Genomic DNA, 14,941 nt, shown 5'->3' with positions numbered 1-14,941 from the left:
CTGCAAGAGCAATAGGTGCTTAGCCACTAAGCCATCATCCCAGCCCCCCTTATTGCTATTTTAATTTAGCGACAATCTCTTTTTTTTTTTTTTGGTTTTTCGAGACAGGGTTTCTCTGTGTAGCTTTGCGCCTTTTCTGGAACTCACTTGGTAGCCCAGGCTGGCCTCGAACTCACAGAGATCCGCCTGGCTCTGCCTCCCGAGTGCTGGGATTAAAGGCGTGCGCCACCATCGCCCGGCGACAATCTCTTAAGATACTTTGGCATGTCATATCTGTATGGGTCTACCCTTACGGGGGACATTCATGCTCACCGTTCCACAGACTTGCCACAGACAGTATCCCATTTGTCTCTGACTTCTCCTAGCAAGTTGTCAAGTTTCTGAGTATCATCAGCAAGCAAAGTCTTTTCTTTTAGTGCTCTACCAGTTCTGATTGTGGTATCATACACAGGCTGTTTGCCACCAAGAGTTTTCTGAAATTCCTGTTTCCAGAACGAAAGAAAAACAAATAACACATACACACTTACTAAGAATCAAAAAATAGCATGAGGTCCTGGGTTTAATTCCCAGTCCTCCAACAGGGTAGGGTATATTTTGATTTGTAATCAACTTCTTTTGATTTTCCAGGTTTCTAAAATAAATATAGCATCAAACAATAGCAACACACACACACACACACACACACACACACACACACACACACACACACACACACACTCTCACACATAAAACCCCAAACAAAACACTAAACTAAAATTAACAATAGCTTACCCTTAAAAGAAATTGTAACTTTCATTTATACCATACACAACAGCACATAACAATTTCGAAACCCCATACTTTGGGTTAATTATTCATATAACCAGTTTGCTCACACTATTACATAAAAGTATGATTGTCATGTTATCTAGGTATCCCATGGACTCCTGGGGGTGGTATACAGCACCAAGAATACTTGTCCAGCAATGTAAGCAAACAAAAAGGAAGGCTGATTTCACCATGTTTTTTTTCTAGGTGGCTCCAGCTGGCCTGGAGCTCTTCTATGTAGCCCAGGCTGTTAACTCTCAACCTTCCTGCCTCAGACTGTAAAGTGCTGGGATTACAGGTATTTGCCACCATGCTTGGCTTCCATCTTGACTTGTTTTGTGAGACAAAGTCTCACATATTCTAGGTTGGTCTGTAGTGGGTAGCCATTCCAGCTTTGATCTGGAAGTTCCAACCCCCATTGAGACTTCGGCAACTGTCACGTCTACAAGGCGGGGCCAAGGGAGGCGCCTGGAGACCAGAGATCTGGATGGGCTGCGCTCTCTCTCTGTTCCGCGACCCTGGACGGTGGAGGTGGGTCAAGCAGAGCTCCAGAGAACACTGCTGGACTGCGATACACCTTCCCCAGACCCCGCGACCTACCTATCACTTAATTTGTAAGTTACGCCATTAAATAAATCTCCTTTTAACTACGTGGAGTGGCCTTAATAATTTCACCAATATTGGTCTTGAACTTTTGATCTTCCTGCTGCTTGGGATTACACACAGGTGCTACCCATGGCCAGTTTATGAGGTACTAGGGAGTCAAACACAGGGCCTTGTTCATGCCAGGCAAGAACTTTTACCAATGGTTTACATTCCCAGCCCCTTGTTGATATTTTAACAGAATCAACTGTTTTTTTTTTTTTTTTGGTTTTTCGAGACAGGGTTTCTCTGTGTAGCTTTGCGCCTTTCCTGGAACTCACTTGGTAGCCCAGGCTGGCCTCGAACTCACAGAGATCCGCCTGGCTCTGCCTCCCGAGTGCTGGGATTAAAGGCGTGCGCCACCACCGCCCGGCTCAGAATCAACTGTTTTAAGAGGCTCTGGTGAATACCAAGCACAGGCCCTCACAGCAATGAACCACTTTACCTTATGTTTAGAAAGCTGAAGTTTGATTTTGTCTGGGTCATTGGAAATCTCCAGTTCTGTGTCCAGGTGACTCTCTGCATCTTCTAGCCAGTCAATCAGTTTTTTCCAAGCTTCATAGAACTAAAATGAAGTAAGGTATCCATTGTAATAGAAAAGACCTGTACAGCTCATCCCGACCACCATTTCAGACCAGGTTGGTGCCTTCTTTAATAACCTACCTGCTTTGCCCGCTTCCTGGCATCATCCAGTGACCTCCCCCTTTCGATGGATCTTTGGACAACCTTCTCCCACCGAGACTGGACACTAACTAACAGGTTCTTGATCAATACAACATCCTGTTTCTGACTAAGGAACTTCAACTGGTTCCCCGTTTGATCCAGCTCGATGATCTGGTCTCGATGAGCGTTTACTTCATTAGCAAAAACCTGTGGGAAAATATTGCTCTTTTTAGCTATAAAATAAGGCAAAGGAGCACTCCTTTGAACAAATCCTTTTAAAGGGAAGATGACATCATCTTAAGGCACAGTTACCTTGTGCTCTTCTATCTGGGAAAGAACAGTGTTCAAAATCAGGCTGGGAGGCGAGGCGATGTTTAAACTCTGCTCTGCTAGAGTAAGCCAGTTGATAAATTCTTGCAGGGAATTCTGGAATTCTGTTGCCAGGCTGAGGGCCTCTTCAAGCTTTGACTAAATTTTACATAAAACACACAGAAGAAAAAGTACCAGGTTCAGAAAGCATACAACAAAAGTAAGAGACGTATACCAGATTAAATGATCTAGACAAGAAGACTCACTTAATGAACCACCAAATATGACTCAAATAAAAAAGATGGGAATTCTAATGTGAAGTGTCTGAAGCTAGAAACAGCGGGACAAGTACTGAACAAATGAAAATGGAAAAGGCACAATTAGTGGATCAATTCTCTTGGCCACTCTCTCCTTCCTGGAACATTTCAGAACAGAGGAAACTCCTCAGTAAGTGAGCATGCTCTAGTGGTGGTGATAGCTACAGAACTTAAAGTCTGTTCCGGGGAAAAATCCCCATTTAATGTACATTTTATGGTGTGGAGAAAGTAAATGAGAAGTTCGTGACTGCAAAGACACTGCTGCTACAGTGTTCACTGTTTAAATACATGTTTTCAGAAAACATAGCATGAGCTATCTGAGTCTAAAATGTGTGTTGATGCCACAGCATTCTAGAACACACCTGAATATAACTTCTTAAACCACTCTCACTTAAGTCAGAATGACAGAAAAGAATGGCTCATTCAGTCCAAGTGCTATTCTCCACTATTAGAACCCAGCCCAGGTTCAATGAGTTCCATTCTCAGGGATTTCTAGTCCCAGCTTCTTAGTGGACACCTGTGGCCATCTACTAGACAGGCAAAATAAATGATGATTTTTAAAAGATGATTATATCCAGAATATATTAAAAATGAATACATTCAAAAAGTACACTAAAAACGTAAACTGCTACTAACTGCAGTTGGTTAGATTACATTTTTTTTTCCTTCATCCTTTCAGGTTACTTTATAATGGGTGTTCTAAAAACACACAACACACAGTGGCAGAATGCTTGCCTAGCACGAGTGAGGCCTAGGTTCAATCTCCAGCACTGAAACACAGGGATGAACCAATACAAACAACGCAGGCGGACACGGAGTCCCGTCAAAGCTGTCAGACACAGTGAGAAATCAGTACTGAAGTCTAGTTTGTAACAGAACACCACACACGTTCAATAAAGGATTTTTAAATTATCCTGAAATATAATAGTCCTACATAATCAGAAATACTCCTACATATTCTTGACACCAAGAGTGGTTTTCTTGCTTTACAGCCCATGCTGCCAATACATTTGAGATTCCCTTGCCTCAAAATCCTTGCTAGGAAACTTAATTGAGTTGGAACTCTGCCTCAGTTTCTCTCATTAATTTCACTTTTGCCTTCTGCAGGACAGAGAACAAGAATTAGAATACAAGCTCACACTCAGGTCCTCTTGGCTAGTCTTCACAACACAAAATCACACAAAGCCACACCAGAACAATTTGACAAACGAGTCTCTTTAAAAATGTTCCTTAGTGTGTGTGAGTATGGTCTGTATTGTTCTACCCAGCGATTCCAAAACGATAGGGCATGTCTGTTTACTCTTCCCACAACACCTGCACAGTGTCCGGGACACACTCTCTCACTATTAATTAAGTGGACATGGCCAATGGATTTATTTGCATTTTTTCCCTCATGCAAGAAGTTTATCAGGGGTGGGGGTGGGGGTGGCAAAAGGCCATCTGAATGGGGACAGGAGAGAGACAGACAGACAGAGAGACCAGAAGTTAGAGAGAATTAACAAGAGAGGTTATTTGCCTGTTTTATATTTGACCTGATTAGCAAAGAAGAAAATGAGATTGTAGACATTAAAAAGAAAAAACAAACAACAACAACAACAAAAAACCCCAAACAAAAAAACTAGCCAGACCTAGTGGAGGCAGAGGCAGGTGGATCTTTGAGTTTGAGGTCAGCCTGGTCTATAGAGTGAGTTTCAGAAAAGCCAGAGCTACAGAGAAACCTTGCGTCAAAAACCAATCAACCAACCAAAACAAAACAAAAAACCAAAAACCAAACAAACAAAAAAACTTTTTTGAAAAAGCCTTGCTCCTTCCTGCTCTTACAAAGAAGAAAACCTAGTTTCTGAGGATTAGTTGGAAAGAGGGCCTAACTGACCTTTCTCCTGGTTTTCAGTACAGTTCCTTGCAGAATGTTGCTGATCACACTGCCTGTCCCCATTTTCTCAACTCCATGTTAAACTGGTTTCAAGTAGGATCACAAACTGGCAATAGGTGTCAGAAGTGAAGCCCAGCACTAACAGTAACGGGCAGTGATGCCTTAACTGGCCCATGGAGAAAAGGAACAACTGTACAATGAAGTATGAGCAGGACTAACACCACCAGAGCCATGGAAAACAGAAATCAAAGATTGCTTAATATGAAGTCCATTATAAGGGTAAGTTCTCTGACACATCACAACACATCCATCTTCAAAAACATCATCATAAAATGAAGACGATAATGTCTTATGGTCACCAAACATACTGCCAAACAAGGTCTCTGCAGTGGTACCTTTCTTTCCTCCATCTTACTGCTGACCACATGCCACTTCTGTTCCAAGAGAGCTACACTCTGTTCAGTTTTTGAGCCAGACCCAGCATCACCACGGCTGAGGAGCATAAGCCTGCCCTTGTCAAGCAGCTGATTGTAAGTCTCTTCCTTGGCTTTCAGCTGGGAATGCAGTTCCTACAAGAGAAGGCAGAGAAAGATATCAATAATATCTACTTCCTGGAAGACCCCCATACACATAGATTTCACTAGCACAGTGGGAAAGTCCTCAAAGGCCTTGTCTCACTAGAAGTCTCTTTTAGGTTCAGTTCAAAGTATGGGCTATTATTAAATAAAATCCACAATTACTCCTTAATATGGAAACAATTAACTCACCAAGAAAATAAATTATTTTTTAAGGAGCAAAGACCTCAAAAGTAGACTTTAATAATTTATTTCCACTTTTTATTAAGGATTTCCCTAGAAATTATGTTGCATTTTGTTCTTTAGTAGGCTCTCTTAAAGTACTGCCAACATCGCTCAGATTTCTCCTAAAGCTTTACTGAATACAAGCACACAAGCGATGCTCTTACCTCTAGTCAGTATTCTGTGCCCACCAAATGGATGGACTCAGTTTACCAGCTCACCGATGCTTCTCTAGCTGACTCTCCCCTTCACTGCTGCTGCCTGTGCTGAGTACTAACTCTGTAGATGAGCTGCACTAACGTCTCTCAGAGAGGCCACTGACTAGAAGGTGCTATGTGCAATCAGAAGGACTGCTGTTACCATATGTGTGTCAAGCTGTTCTCTAGCAGTCTCAGGGAGTCCTCCTGTAGGCTTAGATGCAGAAAGCTGGCTCTCCATTCTATTGAGTTCCAAGAGGAAATCTTCAATTTCACTGTGGAAACCCTGGGCCTTTTGAGAAAAAGACGTATCAACAGTATCAGCAAGCAAGCAGCTATAAAAGCAAACTTTTGGAATGATCCTGAGCTTACTGGGAGGAATCTGAAGCTGTTCCCAGGCAAGGTAGTTATTTTATTTCTGGACTGGCACAGTCTGCTTGCTTATAGCTATAATCTAGCAAAATCCTTCAGACCTTACTGTAACACAGTACCGATGCCTAATACAATCTTATGACTGGACTAAGGGATGCTGAACAGGGAGAAGCCTGATGACGATATAGGAAAAACCTGAATCTCAAAATAAGAGACTAACTGAAGAGTAAACACAACGAACTGCAAACAAACCCCAAAGGGCCCAGCAATCAAGAGCTGCTCTTTTCCTAAGGGTTCTACTCAACATGGGTTCTTTCCTGCCACTGAGGCCTCCTCCTCAAGCTCTTCCCCTGGCCTGGACACACGCATACCTGCTGCAGAGTTGACTGCAGCTGCTGCTCCCTCTCCTCTGTCTTCTGCAGCACAGACTCCCAGCACTGGTTCATGGTTTCCAGGCGGCTCCTCAGGCTGCTGGCATCATCTCCAGCACTGGATTCAAGAAGTTCATTGCCAGCTTTGTTGACTGTTTCCACAGTGGCTTGATGAGCCAAAACATCATTTTTTAGAACCTAAAAAATGTTGAATGACATAATTTACTTCTATTGATGTCAATTAAACCTGGCTCAAGGTTCACATGACATTAAGCTTCTTGTGGTATCTGGTCTCAAGCTAACAGAGTTAGGTAGAAATAAAAATACTTACATGGTGTTTTGCAAGCTCAACTTCAATGACTTTTGGGTCTCCACTTATTGGCCTCTGAGCATCAAGCAACTCTTCAGTGTGAGTTAGCCAACTCATTAGCTCCTCTAAGGCATGTTGGAACTGGCCAAGGGCCAAGAGAGCACCTTCTAGCTTATGCTGCTCGGGACAAGACAAGGAACATTTGTTAGGAAATCAGAGAGCTTAGACAGCAGTTCACAGACCTATGGTACCACTAGCCTTACCTGTCGATGGGCAATTTTCTCACCCAGATTCTCCCAGAGGTGTTTGAGTTCTGTCAGTGGTTCTCGTATAATGTCTCTGTCTGTTTCATCGGTAGCTTTCTTTAACATCAATTCACCCTGGTGATTGAGTTTTTCCATCTCAATTTGCTGTTGGTAAACCTCTACTTTGAACTCCTATAAAAGATGTACTTAATGTTAACATTAAACCAAGTCTTCAGCATTAAGAAGAAGCAACTCTCTTTCCAAAGCCATTTCTAGATACAAACCTTCATTTCATTTAGCTGATCTTTGACAGTGTTGAGGTCAGTGCCCACTGGGGGCATGGTGCAGAGTTTGATCACAGTGTTATCCAGCCAGTCGAACATAGCCTGAAATGAAAAGGCAAACATGAAGTTAGAAGAGAAGGGCCATTTCCTTCCCAATGTTGGGCTTCCTGATTACCTGGGTTTAGGACCTCTAGCAAGCAGTGACTTACACAATCTGGCCAGCTTCATTGAATAGCTGAATGGGTACAAATATGACAAGCAGGCAATAACAATAAAAATGGCAATAGTAGTAGAAACTTGGATATATGTTATGTCAACATTTTTCTTAACAGTCGTGTGAAACTTAGGCCAGAAATGTAGAAGTAACACTGTCCTAGGTTTCAAAACACTGCAGTACTGAGGGTAAGTCACTCCACACCAGATTTAGAAAACGACAAGAGAAAGCAGAGCATGTATTTCCGTGGTGGGCATCTCCCAGCCTTTTACCTGGAGAGTGTCCTGATACTGCACAGCCGCTTGCATGGCGTCCTCAAGCTTTTCTAGCCTTTCTTTCCAAGTTTTGTTTAAGTTCTCCCAAGCATTATTCATCTGTGGGAAAAATATTGAATCAAATTCTTCTAGTAGCACCTCTCTGGTCCAACTCCACTATGTTTCATCTGAATCCCTCACCCACTCTCCACACCTCATCAATGCTCTTCTTCACTTCAGGCTTCTCAGTTTCTCCACAGGCAAAAATCAAATCTGTTCCAAGTATTCTAATGAACTCCAACTCTTCATGCAGACCATCTGTCTCCTCCTTAATCGTCTATACGAAAAGAGCAGAAAATTAGTCAAGACAGAAAGCAGAACATAACTTCTCAAATGCAACATAGCCTCCCTAATCAAGAGCAAACACTAAGTAGAACCTCAAAAATCATAAAACGATTTTTATGCTTAAGATATTACTTATCCAGAGAGTGCAGCCTCATATTCAAATGGCCAATGTACATACATATCAAAAAATAAGTAGATCAAATGTGGTACATACACAAGTCATAAAATATGAGCATGCAGTCATGACAAAAATGGCAAGGAAAGCATACATTTGAAGGGTGTAATGAGGTTTGATAATTAACCAGCCCTTCCTGGCTCCAAGAAAAAAAATAGGAAACAACATAGAAGTCACAATCGATGGTGCTGACAGGCCAGGTCACAGCTGGGCTATATCATCTTAAACACAAATAGTTCTTTGTTAGAGTCTAAAACAGTTCACATACAAACAGAGAGGGAGAGAGGAGGAGAAAGTTTCCATATGAAAAGTATCTGAAATAAGATGGCGAGACAAGCATTGCCAACAGCTATCATGTGAAGTCCATCTTGTAAAAATTAGACTTCCCAGAAAGACTAGAAAAAGATGAGTGTAAGTGACTTGCTATCCCTGGATGATGAATTCAGAATTTTTTATTTTCTACTGTCTATCTCCTCCCTGAAAGCGGAAAAAATTCTCATCTTAAAAACAAAACAAAGCTTTCAAAACACTGAGCCTTGATAAGCAGCTACCACAACATACTCGGGGCCTGGTGGCTTAGCCAGAGGCACTGCACTTGCTTAGCATGTATGAAACCCCCGGTTCGATCCTTAGCATTGCATGAAAACAAAACAAAATAAAAAATCATCACCCCCCGCCCCCACCCAAATACAAGATGATGTTTGCCAGGCAGTGGTGGCGCATGCCTTTAATCCCTGCACTCAAGAGGCAGAGCCAGGTGGATCTCTGTGAGTTCAAAGCCAGCCTGGTCTACAGAGCAAGATCTAGGACAGGCACCAAAACTACACAGAGAAACCCTGTCTTGAAAAACCTTAAAAAAAAAAAAAGATGATGTTTTGTATTTTTGTTACCTCAGCAGCTTCAACCTGCTGCTTGATGATGGATGGGTCAATGCCAGGGCTTTCCAAGTCATGGACAATATCCTGGGTGTCTTTGATGGTGGTCAGGAGAGCTGCCATATCATACCAGAACTTCTCGGCTAATTCAAGGACATCAAGGAATTTAATTTCTCGCTCTTCAGACCGTGCTTTGATGTCCTCCCAGAAGAATACCATCTGATCCAGCTTGTCCTGGATTTCTGAAGTAGTAAAGAAGAGATGTGAACAGAACCTCTCTAAATTTGACATCTAAAATTTTCATTGAAATTCAGTTGAATTCAGACATTACTTATAGTTCACAGTAGCATGACTACTGTCATCTCTCCACACTAGTTTTTTCTGCTTGTTGATCTCCCTCATAAAGGGACCACAGAAACAACCTGGAAACATCCCACAAAGTATCTGGTAAGATGAAAGCCCTTAACTCACAAAGGGCTGCAATGGGAATGCTTCCTTCTAGTGTTCTTGTTGAACTTTCTGTGAATTTCCCATGGAAAGTGTTACAAAAGGTAGCTATGTTCTGCCCACTATTGATACTGTGATCCTCACTTTAGGGGTTAAAGGAGCATTTGTTTCCTGGCCTGGGAATCTAGCTCCCAATTGTAACCTTGTTTCAATAGGAAAATGTGTTCTGAATTCTAAATGAATTCCACACGACTTTTTGGAATACTCATTACTTGAGAAGTGACTCTGGGTAGGATGCTGGAGGTAGCCACAGCCCGGAATTCATTCTATGGTCTTTCTTAAAGAATAGTCAGATCCACCAAGCACCTTTTGCAGCCAGATCCTTGTCTGCTCCCTGAGATCTCCCAATGAGCTCTTCTCCTCGACGTTTCAGGGCCTCAAAGGATGGCTGCAGTTTTTCTAGCTCCATGGTAGCACTTTTATTGTCACTGATGCACTCTCTAATCTTGTCTACTTCAGCAGGGATCAGGGGCGGCATCCGCAGGCGAGAGGAAAGATTCTCCAGAGTCTCCAACATGGGTTCAATTTTATCATGAAACTAAACAAAGTTGGGTTATTAATCATCACAGCAATACTTTATCATATTGGGGGACATGTTAGGGCATAAGGTCGAACTATAAACCTATTGTTTAGGATTGCCTATGTTCAGTCCCGCCCAATGTCTGTTAAGTGTTGGGTTTGTCTAAAAACCTGTTTTGGACATAGTATACTAGTGCTGGCCCATTAGAGTGGGAAAAAGACAGTATTCATTTTGTGAGTCAAAAAATACTAAGTAATATACCAAAAATCCACAAAAATGGTTAGTATTGTCACAATACTTCTCAAACTCCAACTAATAGGATGGGATAGGGACAAGACTATGAACTGGTGAGAGTCAGCACTCAGCATCTCAGATGACAGCTGCATGCAAAAGACTAGACCAACAAGTTAGATGCCCTCCATCGCTATGTAAATGATGGGAACTTAACATGCTGAGTGGCCTGGAGTTTGAAGTCTATGGTATGCAGTTTAACAACCCACAATGTGGAACAAGAGAAAGGGAAATGCCGGCATGATGAAAGGTAACAAGGAAGACCAAATCTAACTTTCCCACTTCTCTGGGACTTTGAATAAAATGACTAAAAATCATAAAATTCTGAATTTATAAATTGATATATAAGTTAGAAAGAGAGAATAGCACAGAAAGAGTTTTCATCTAAACACCCCATTTAAAACCAACTCTGGATTTATTAATTTGAGTAAGGCTCATCAATGTTAAGTGCCCTACAAGAAAAGCAAATTTCTTAAATCATTTCCCACTACTCTTACTTCTATACTGCATCCCAAACCGAATGGTCACATTAAACTTCCACAAAGGTAAGGAAGCTTTCTTATAGGCAATGTCCTCAGTTCTCAGCTCTATTAGAACACTGATTCCCATGGAAGTGAGTGGGCACCTTACCTCTGTAATCTGCAATGGTGGGCGCAGTCAACACAACAATGAAATGTGACGATGTGGGGAACACAGGAGCAGGCAGCAACAACACAAAGTAACACATTCCACAATGTGAGTGAGATGGGACGGGAGGTAGGGGGGAAAAACTTGAGTAAGTACAAGTATTAACCAAGAATATTGACTCAACAAGGAATAAAATACCCAGACATGACAAAAGTACCTAATATATTAGTTGAGAAGTGTGTAGTTACATGCTTTAAACTCTACTGCTGGTGGTTTCCCTTCTCTTTGGTGTACTTCTCCCTATGGAGCATACTTTTTCTGAACTAAAAAACTAGCTGCTTAAGTTCATGCGCTGTTAGGCCAGGCGGTGGTAGCACAGGCCTTTAATCCCAGCACTCGGAGGCAGAGCCAAGTGGATCTCTGTGAGTTCAAGGCCAGCCTGGTTTACAGAGTGAGTTCCAGGAAAGGCGCAAAGATACACAGAGAAACCCTGGCTCCGGGGAAAAAAAAAAAAAAAAAAAGTTCATGCGCTGTTATTCTAAACCTCACCATTCATTCATTAGGGTAATCACTGGTTGTGGATCTGCAAGGTGGAGTTTTTCCTCAAACCATCCCTGCTAAAGAGTCACTGTAGCATGAAGTTTTCAGAGAAACCATCAACAAACAATTCCACAACCAGCCAAGATGCACTTCACCCTTCATACAGTGTCAGTGCGCCAACGCTCCTGAGAACAGGAATGAATGCAGAGACAGTTTCCTACTCTGCAGACACTGTGTTGATAACAGTGTCTGGGGACTCCTGCACAGAGGCATGACTTAGACTAGTGGGCAGTGGAGAGTCCCAACACAAGCACACATACCTGAGCAGACTGGGACACAGCCTCATCCAGAGCCAGGGCCCGTTGGCGCACCTCATCTTTTATTTGGGCATACATGTTTTCTGCTTTCTGGTATTTTTCTTCCACCATTTTTCCTTCCTCAGGGTTTAGCTCCTTTAGTTGTGGACCTATCTTTAGTATCTTATCAATATGAGGCTTGTGTTCAGCAATGGATTCCCTTAGTTGCTACGGAAAGAAATATGAATTAAAACATAGTAAGTGAAGAGATAAGCAATTAGCAACAAAAATATAGTGAGGTTTCCTAGGTCATAACAAACCAACCAAAAATAATGAGCATGTTATATCAGTTTTATTTAGATACTTTGATCGGAGGTAATAACAACTTTGAGAGGAACAAACTGAATTGTTAACCAGCATGTCCTAGCCTCTCACTGTTTATGGGGGTCTTGGGCTCCAACGCTATGTAATTCTCTTAATTTCCCAAACCAGATCAGATGTCCGATCACTATGGAAGTCTTCCTGGGCATATTCTGTCTCACTTCCCACACTGTTACTAAGTATGTCTTGCCACCACATTATTATAATACATATTACATAGCTTAGTATCTGTCTACACTTTAGACTGAGTCACAAGCAGGGTAACTGAAGAACAGCAATCATTCGGTAACTCAACCACTCTGACTTTACTGCTATGTCCAGTTTACACCCTCCCCTTAAAGAAACATGAGAAGAGTACTAAGGAGAAATCTTAAAGCAGAAATGAACATTTAAGTAAAGCATTCCTCACGGTATAGTTTTACTGATACATCTATACATTTCTTTCATCTTATGTATGAGGCAAAAACTCTCTGATTAATTCCTTCACAGCTCTCATTCTCATCAAGTGAAAGAGCCATTCAGTCATGCTTAATACCTGAAAAGCCTCAGAAATATTTTAAATTTCTTTGATTTTTAGCTCGTTCTTTCATTGTTTCTTCTCGTACATTGGGGATCAAATTTGGGGCCTCAGACATGTGACAAGCGCTCCGCCACTGAGCTAATCCCAGCCCTAGTTAGCTCTTTCTTTATCCCTATATTCAAAAGTTGTTTTAAAACTCTTTCTCTTTTAACTTTTTGGAGAATTTAACTTTTGAACTTCTTTTGCTATACCCCAGCCTGAACTAGAATTTCAGTAACCCAGGCTGTCTTCTAGCTCATGACCACCAATATCCAGCGTGCTGGGATTGCAGGCATACACTACCATGCCTGGCTTGACAGCTTCTTGACACATCTATAATCTTAGTATTTAATCAATTAATATTAAATGATGAAGAAAATTTAACATGCATTTGCACTGTGAAAAGAACTTCTGATTAGGAATTGACTTTGTAACATAAAGTTCACCCCGTAGGCTTTAATCCCTATTCTTTTCACTGAGGGGAGTGGCTTGCTCCTTACCCTCATCTCTTCCTGCTGCTGTCTGAGCTGCTCATGATCAACAGCTGGAGGGGGCAGCTGTGCTATTAGTGCCAGAGTTTCTTCGGCCCAGGGGCTAAGCTCTTCGTATGTTTCCCAAAACTGGTTCACTAGGACCTGTGCCCGCTCTAGGCGGGCATAGCGCTCTGAGTTGAGCAGACTAACAGCTTCATATTGTTGTATTAGGCACTCAGTTTTCTCCTATGGGTCAAATAGAAAAAGAAAAAAAAGTTATAAACCATTTTTCCTTTAAAAAAAAAAAAGTGCAGGTATGCATAAAGGCCTTTCACAAAATTGTGTATACACACACACACAAGTGTAAAGAGACACACATTAAATTAACTAAGATGGACTAATGAATAAATGATTTTTAATTTCTTCTTTATATTTAATTCTTTTTTTTTTTTTTTTTTTTTTTTGGTTTTTCGAGATAAGGTTTCTCTGTGTAGCTCTGCGCCTTTCCTGGATCTCGCTCTGTAGACCAGGCTGGCCTCCAACTCACAAAGATCTGCCTGCCTCTGCCTCCCGAGTGCTGGGATTAAAGGCGTGCGCCACCACCGCCCATTAATTCCAATTTAACTACCATACATATACATTATTTCTAGAATTTGAAAAGTATGAATATAGTTGAAAAGGTAGTAAAAGGTAGTAAAACAACACAAGAAAAATATAACAAAAATAATCTTCTAGGGCTGGTGGCACAGGAGGCAGAGCCAGGCCATCTCTGTGAGTTCCAGGCCAATCAGGGCTCCATCCCAAAAAACATACAAACAAAAACAAAAGCCGAGCAGACAGACACAACAATGAGACAATATTATCCCAACAAAACAGTGGGAAACTGACCCTACAGAGTGCTGATGTAAGAGAAAAGCCTCCAAACGCACACTTACTCTTCAGGTGCTTAGGAGGAACAGCTCAAGTCAATTTTTTTCTGAGGAACAGTGGTTACCATGCACCTTGTGTTGTACTTTTAAGATTAGGACAAATATAACTTAGATGGCCTAGAACTTGAGAGGTTTTTGCCTCACTCTCTCATGTGAAGGGATTGATTATGGGCATGTGCCCCATCCCCTTCCCTAACCATCAATAATCAGAAAGTCTAGTGGAAGAAAAAAAAAAAAAAACACTTTTAAAACACTATTTTATTGTTTTACTTTCAATTTACCATGATGAAGAATAGCAGCATGAATAATAATTGTAATTCACAGGAATCTCACTTACACAACTTAAGTAAAATATAGCTCTCTGAACAGATGAAGATAGGTTTCTTCTGTATCCCAGAATCTAATCAATATTTATATGTATAATTCAGCTATTATTTGGCTTAAAAGGGCTTATTGGGAAATGTTATCATTTTTACTATTTTCTACAGAGACAATATTTTCCTGTTTCAAATAACCCTGGACTTTTGAATTATAACCTGTTTTTATATTTAAAAAAACTGTAATTTACCTGCAATACAGCTTTCTGCTCCTCTCCACATGTGCTAAAGATTTCACCACGGTGACTGAACAGTTCATCCATTGAATCTTTGTGTCGGATGATGTCAATGGAGAAAGCCTTTGAAAAGTAAACTGCAATTAAGCCAAGAAGTGAAAGGACCTGCCCTGGACCTGTGCTGATGAAATGTCAGACACAACAAATGAAATTGC

At 41.4% G+C, this 14,941-nt stretch overlaps 1 protein-coding gene across 1 annotated transcript in view; it reads right to left on the bottom strand.

The window, feature by feature from the left end:
- Macf1 (microtubule actin crosslinking factor 1) overlaps positions 1-14,941 on the bottom strand; it is a 346,505-nt gene that overhangs the window by 27,924 nt on the left and 303,640 nt on the right. Inside the window, 17 exon segments of the mRNA XM_052718421.1 lie at positions 313-482; positions 1,895-2,014; positions 2,113-2,319; positions 2,425-2,580; positions 5,007-5,180; positions 5,769-5,897; positions 6,349-6,546; positions 6,680-6,835; positions 6,922-7,095; positions 7,188-7,289; positions 7,674-7,775; positions 7,870-7,992; positions 9,066-9,292; positions 9,864-10,095; positions 11,856-12,059; positions 13,272-13,490; positions 14,742-14,849. Coding sequence (XP_052574381.1) covers positions 313-482; positions 1,895-2,014; positions 2,113-2,319; positions 2,425-2,580; positions 5,007-5,180; positions 5,769-5,897; positions 6,349-6,546; positions 6,680-6,835; positions 6,922-7,095; positions 7,188-7,289; positions 7,674-7,775; positions 7,870-7,992; positions 9,066-9,292; positions 9,864-10,095; positions 11,856-12,059; positions 13,272-13,490; positions 14,742-14,849 — 2,801 coding nt within the window.

Source organism: Peromyscus californicus, unplaced genomic scaffold, assembly GCF_007827085.1.
Source record: "Peromyscus californicus insignis strain IS unplaced genomic scaffold, ASM782708v3 Scaffold_5__1_contigs__length_169319896, whole genome shotgun sequence".
Taxonomy (NCBI): Eukaryota; Metazoa; Chordata; class Mammalia; order Rodentia; family Cricetidae; genus Peromyscus; species Peromyscus californicus.
The sequence above is the reverse complement of the archived record's forward strand: the minus strand, read 5'-3'. Positions and strand labels throughout refer to the sequence as shown.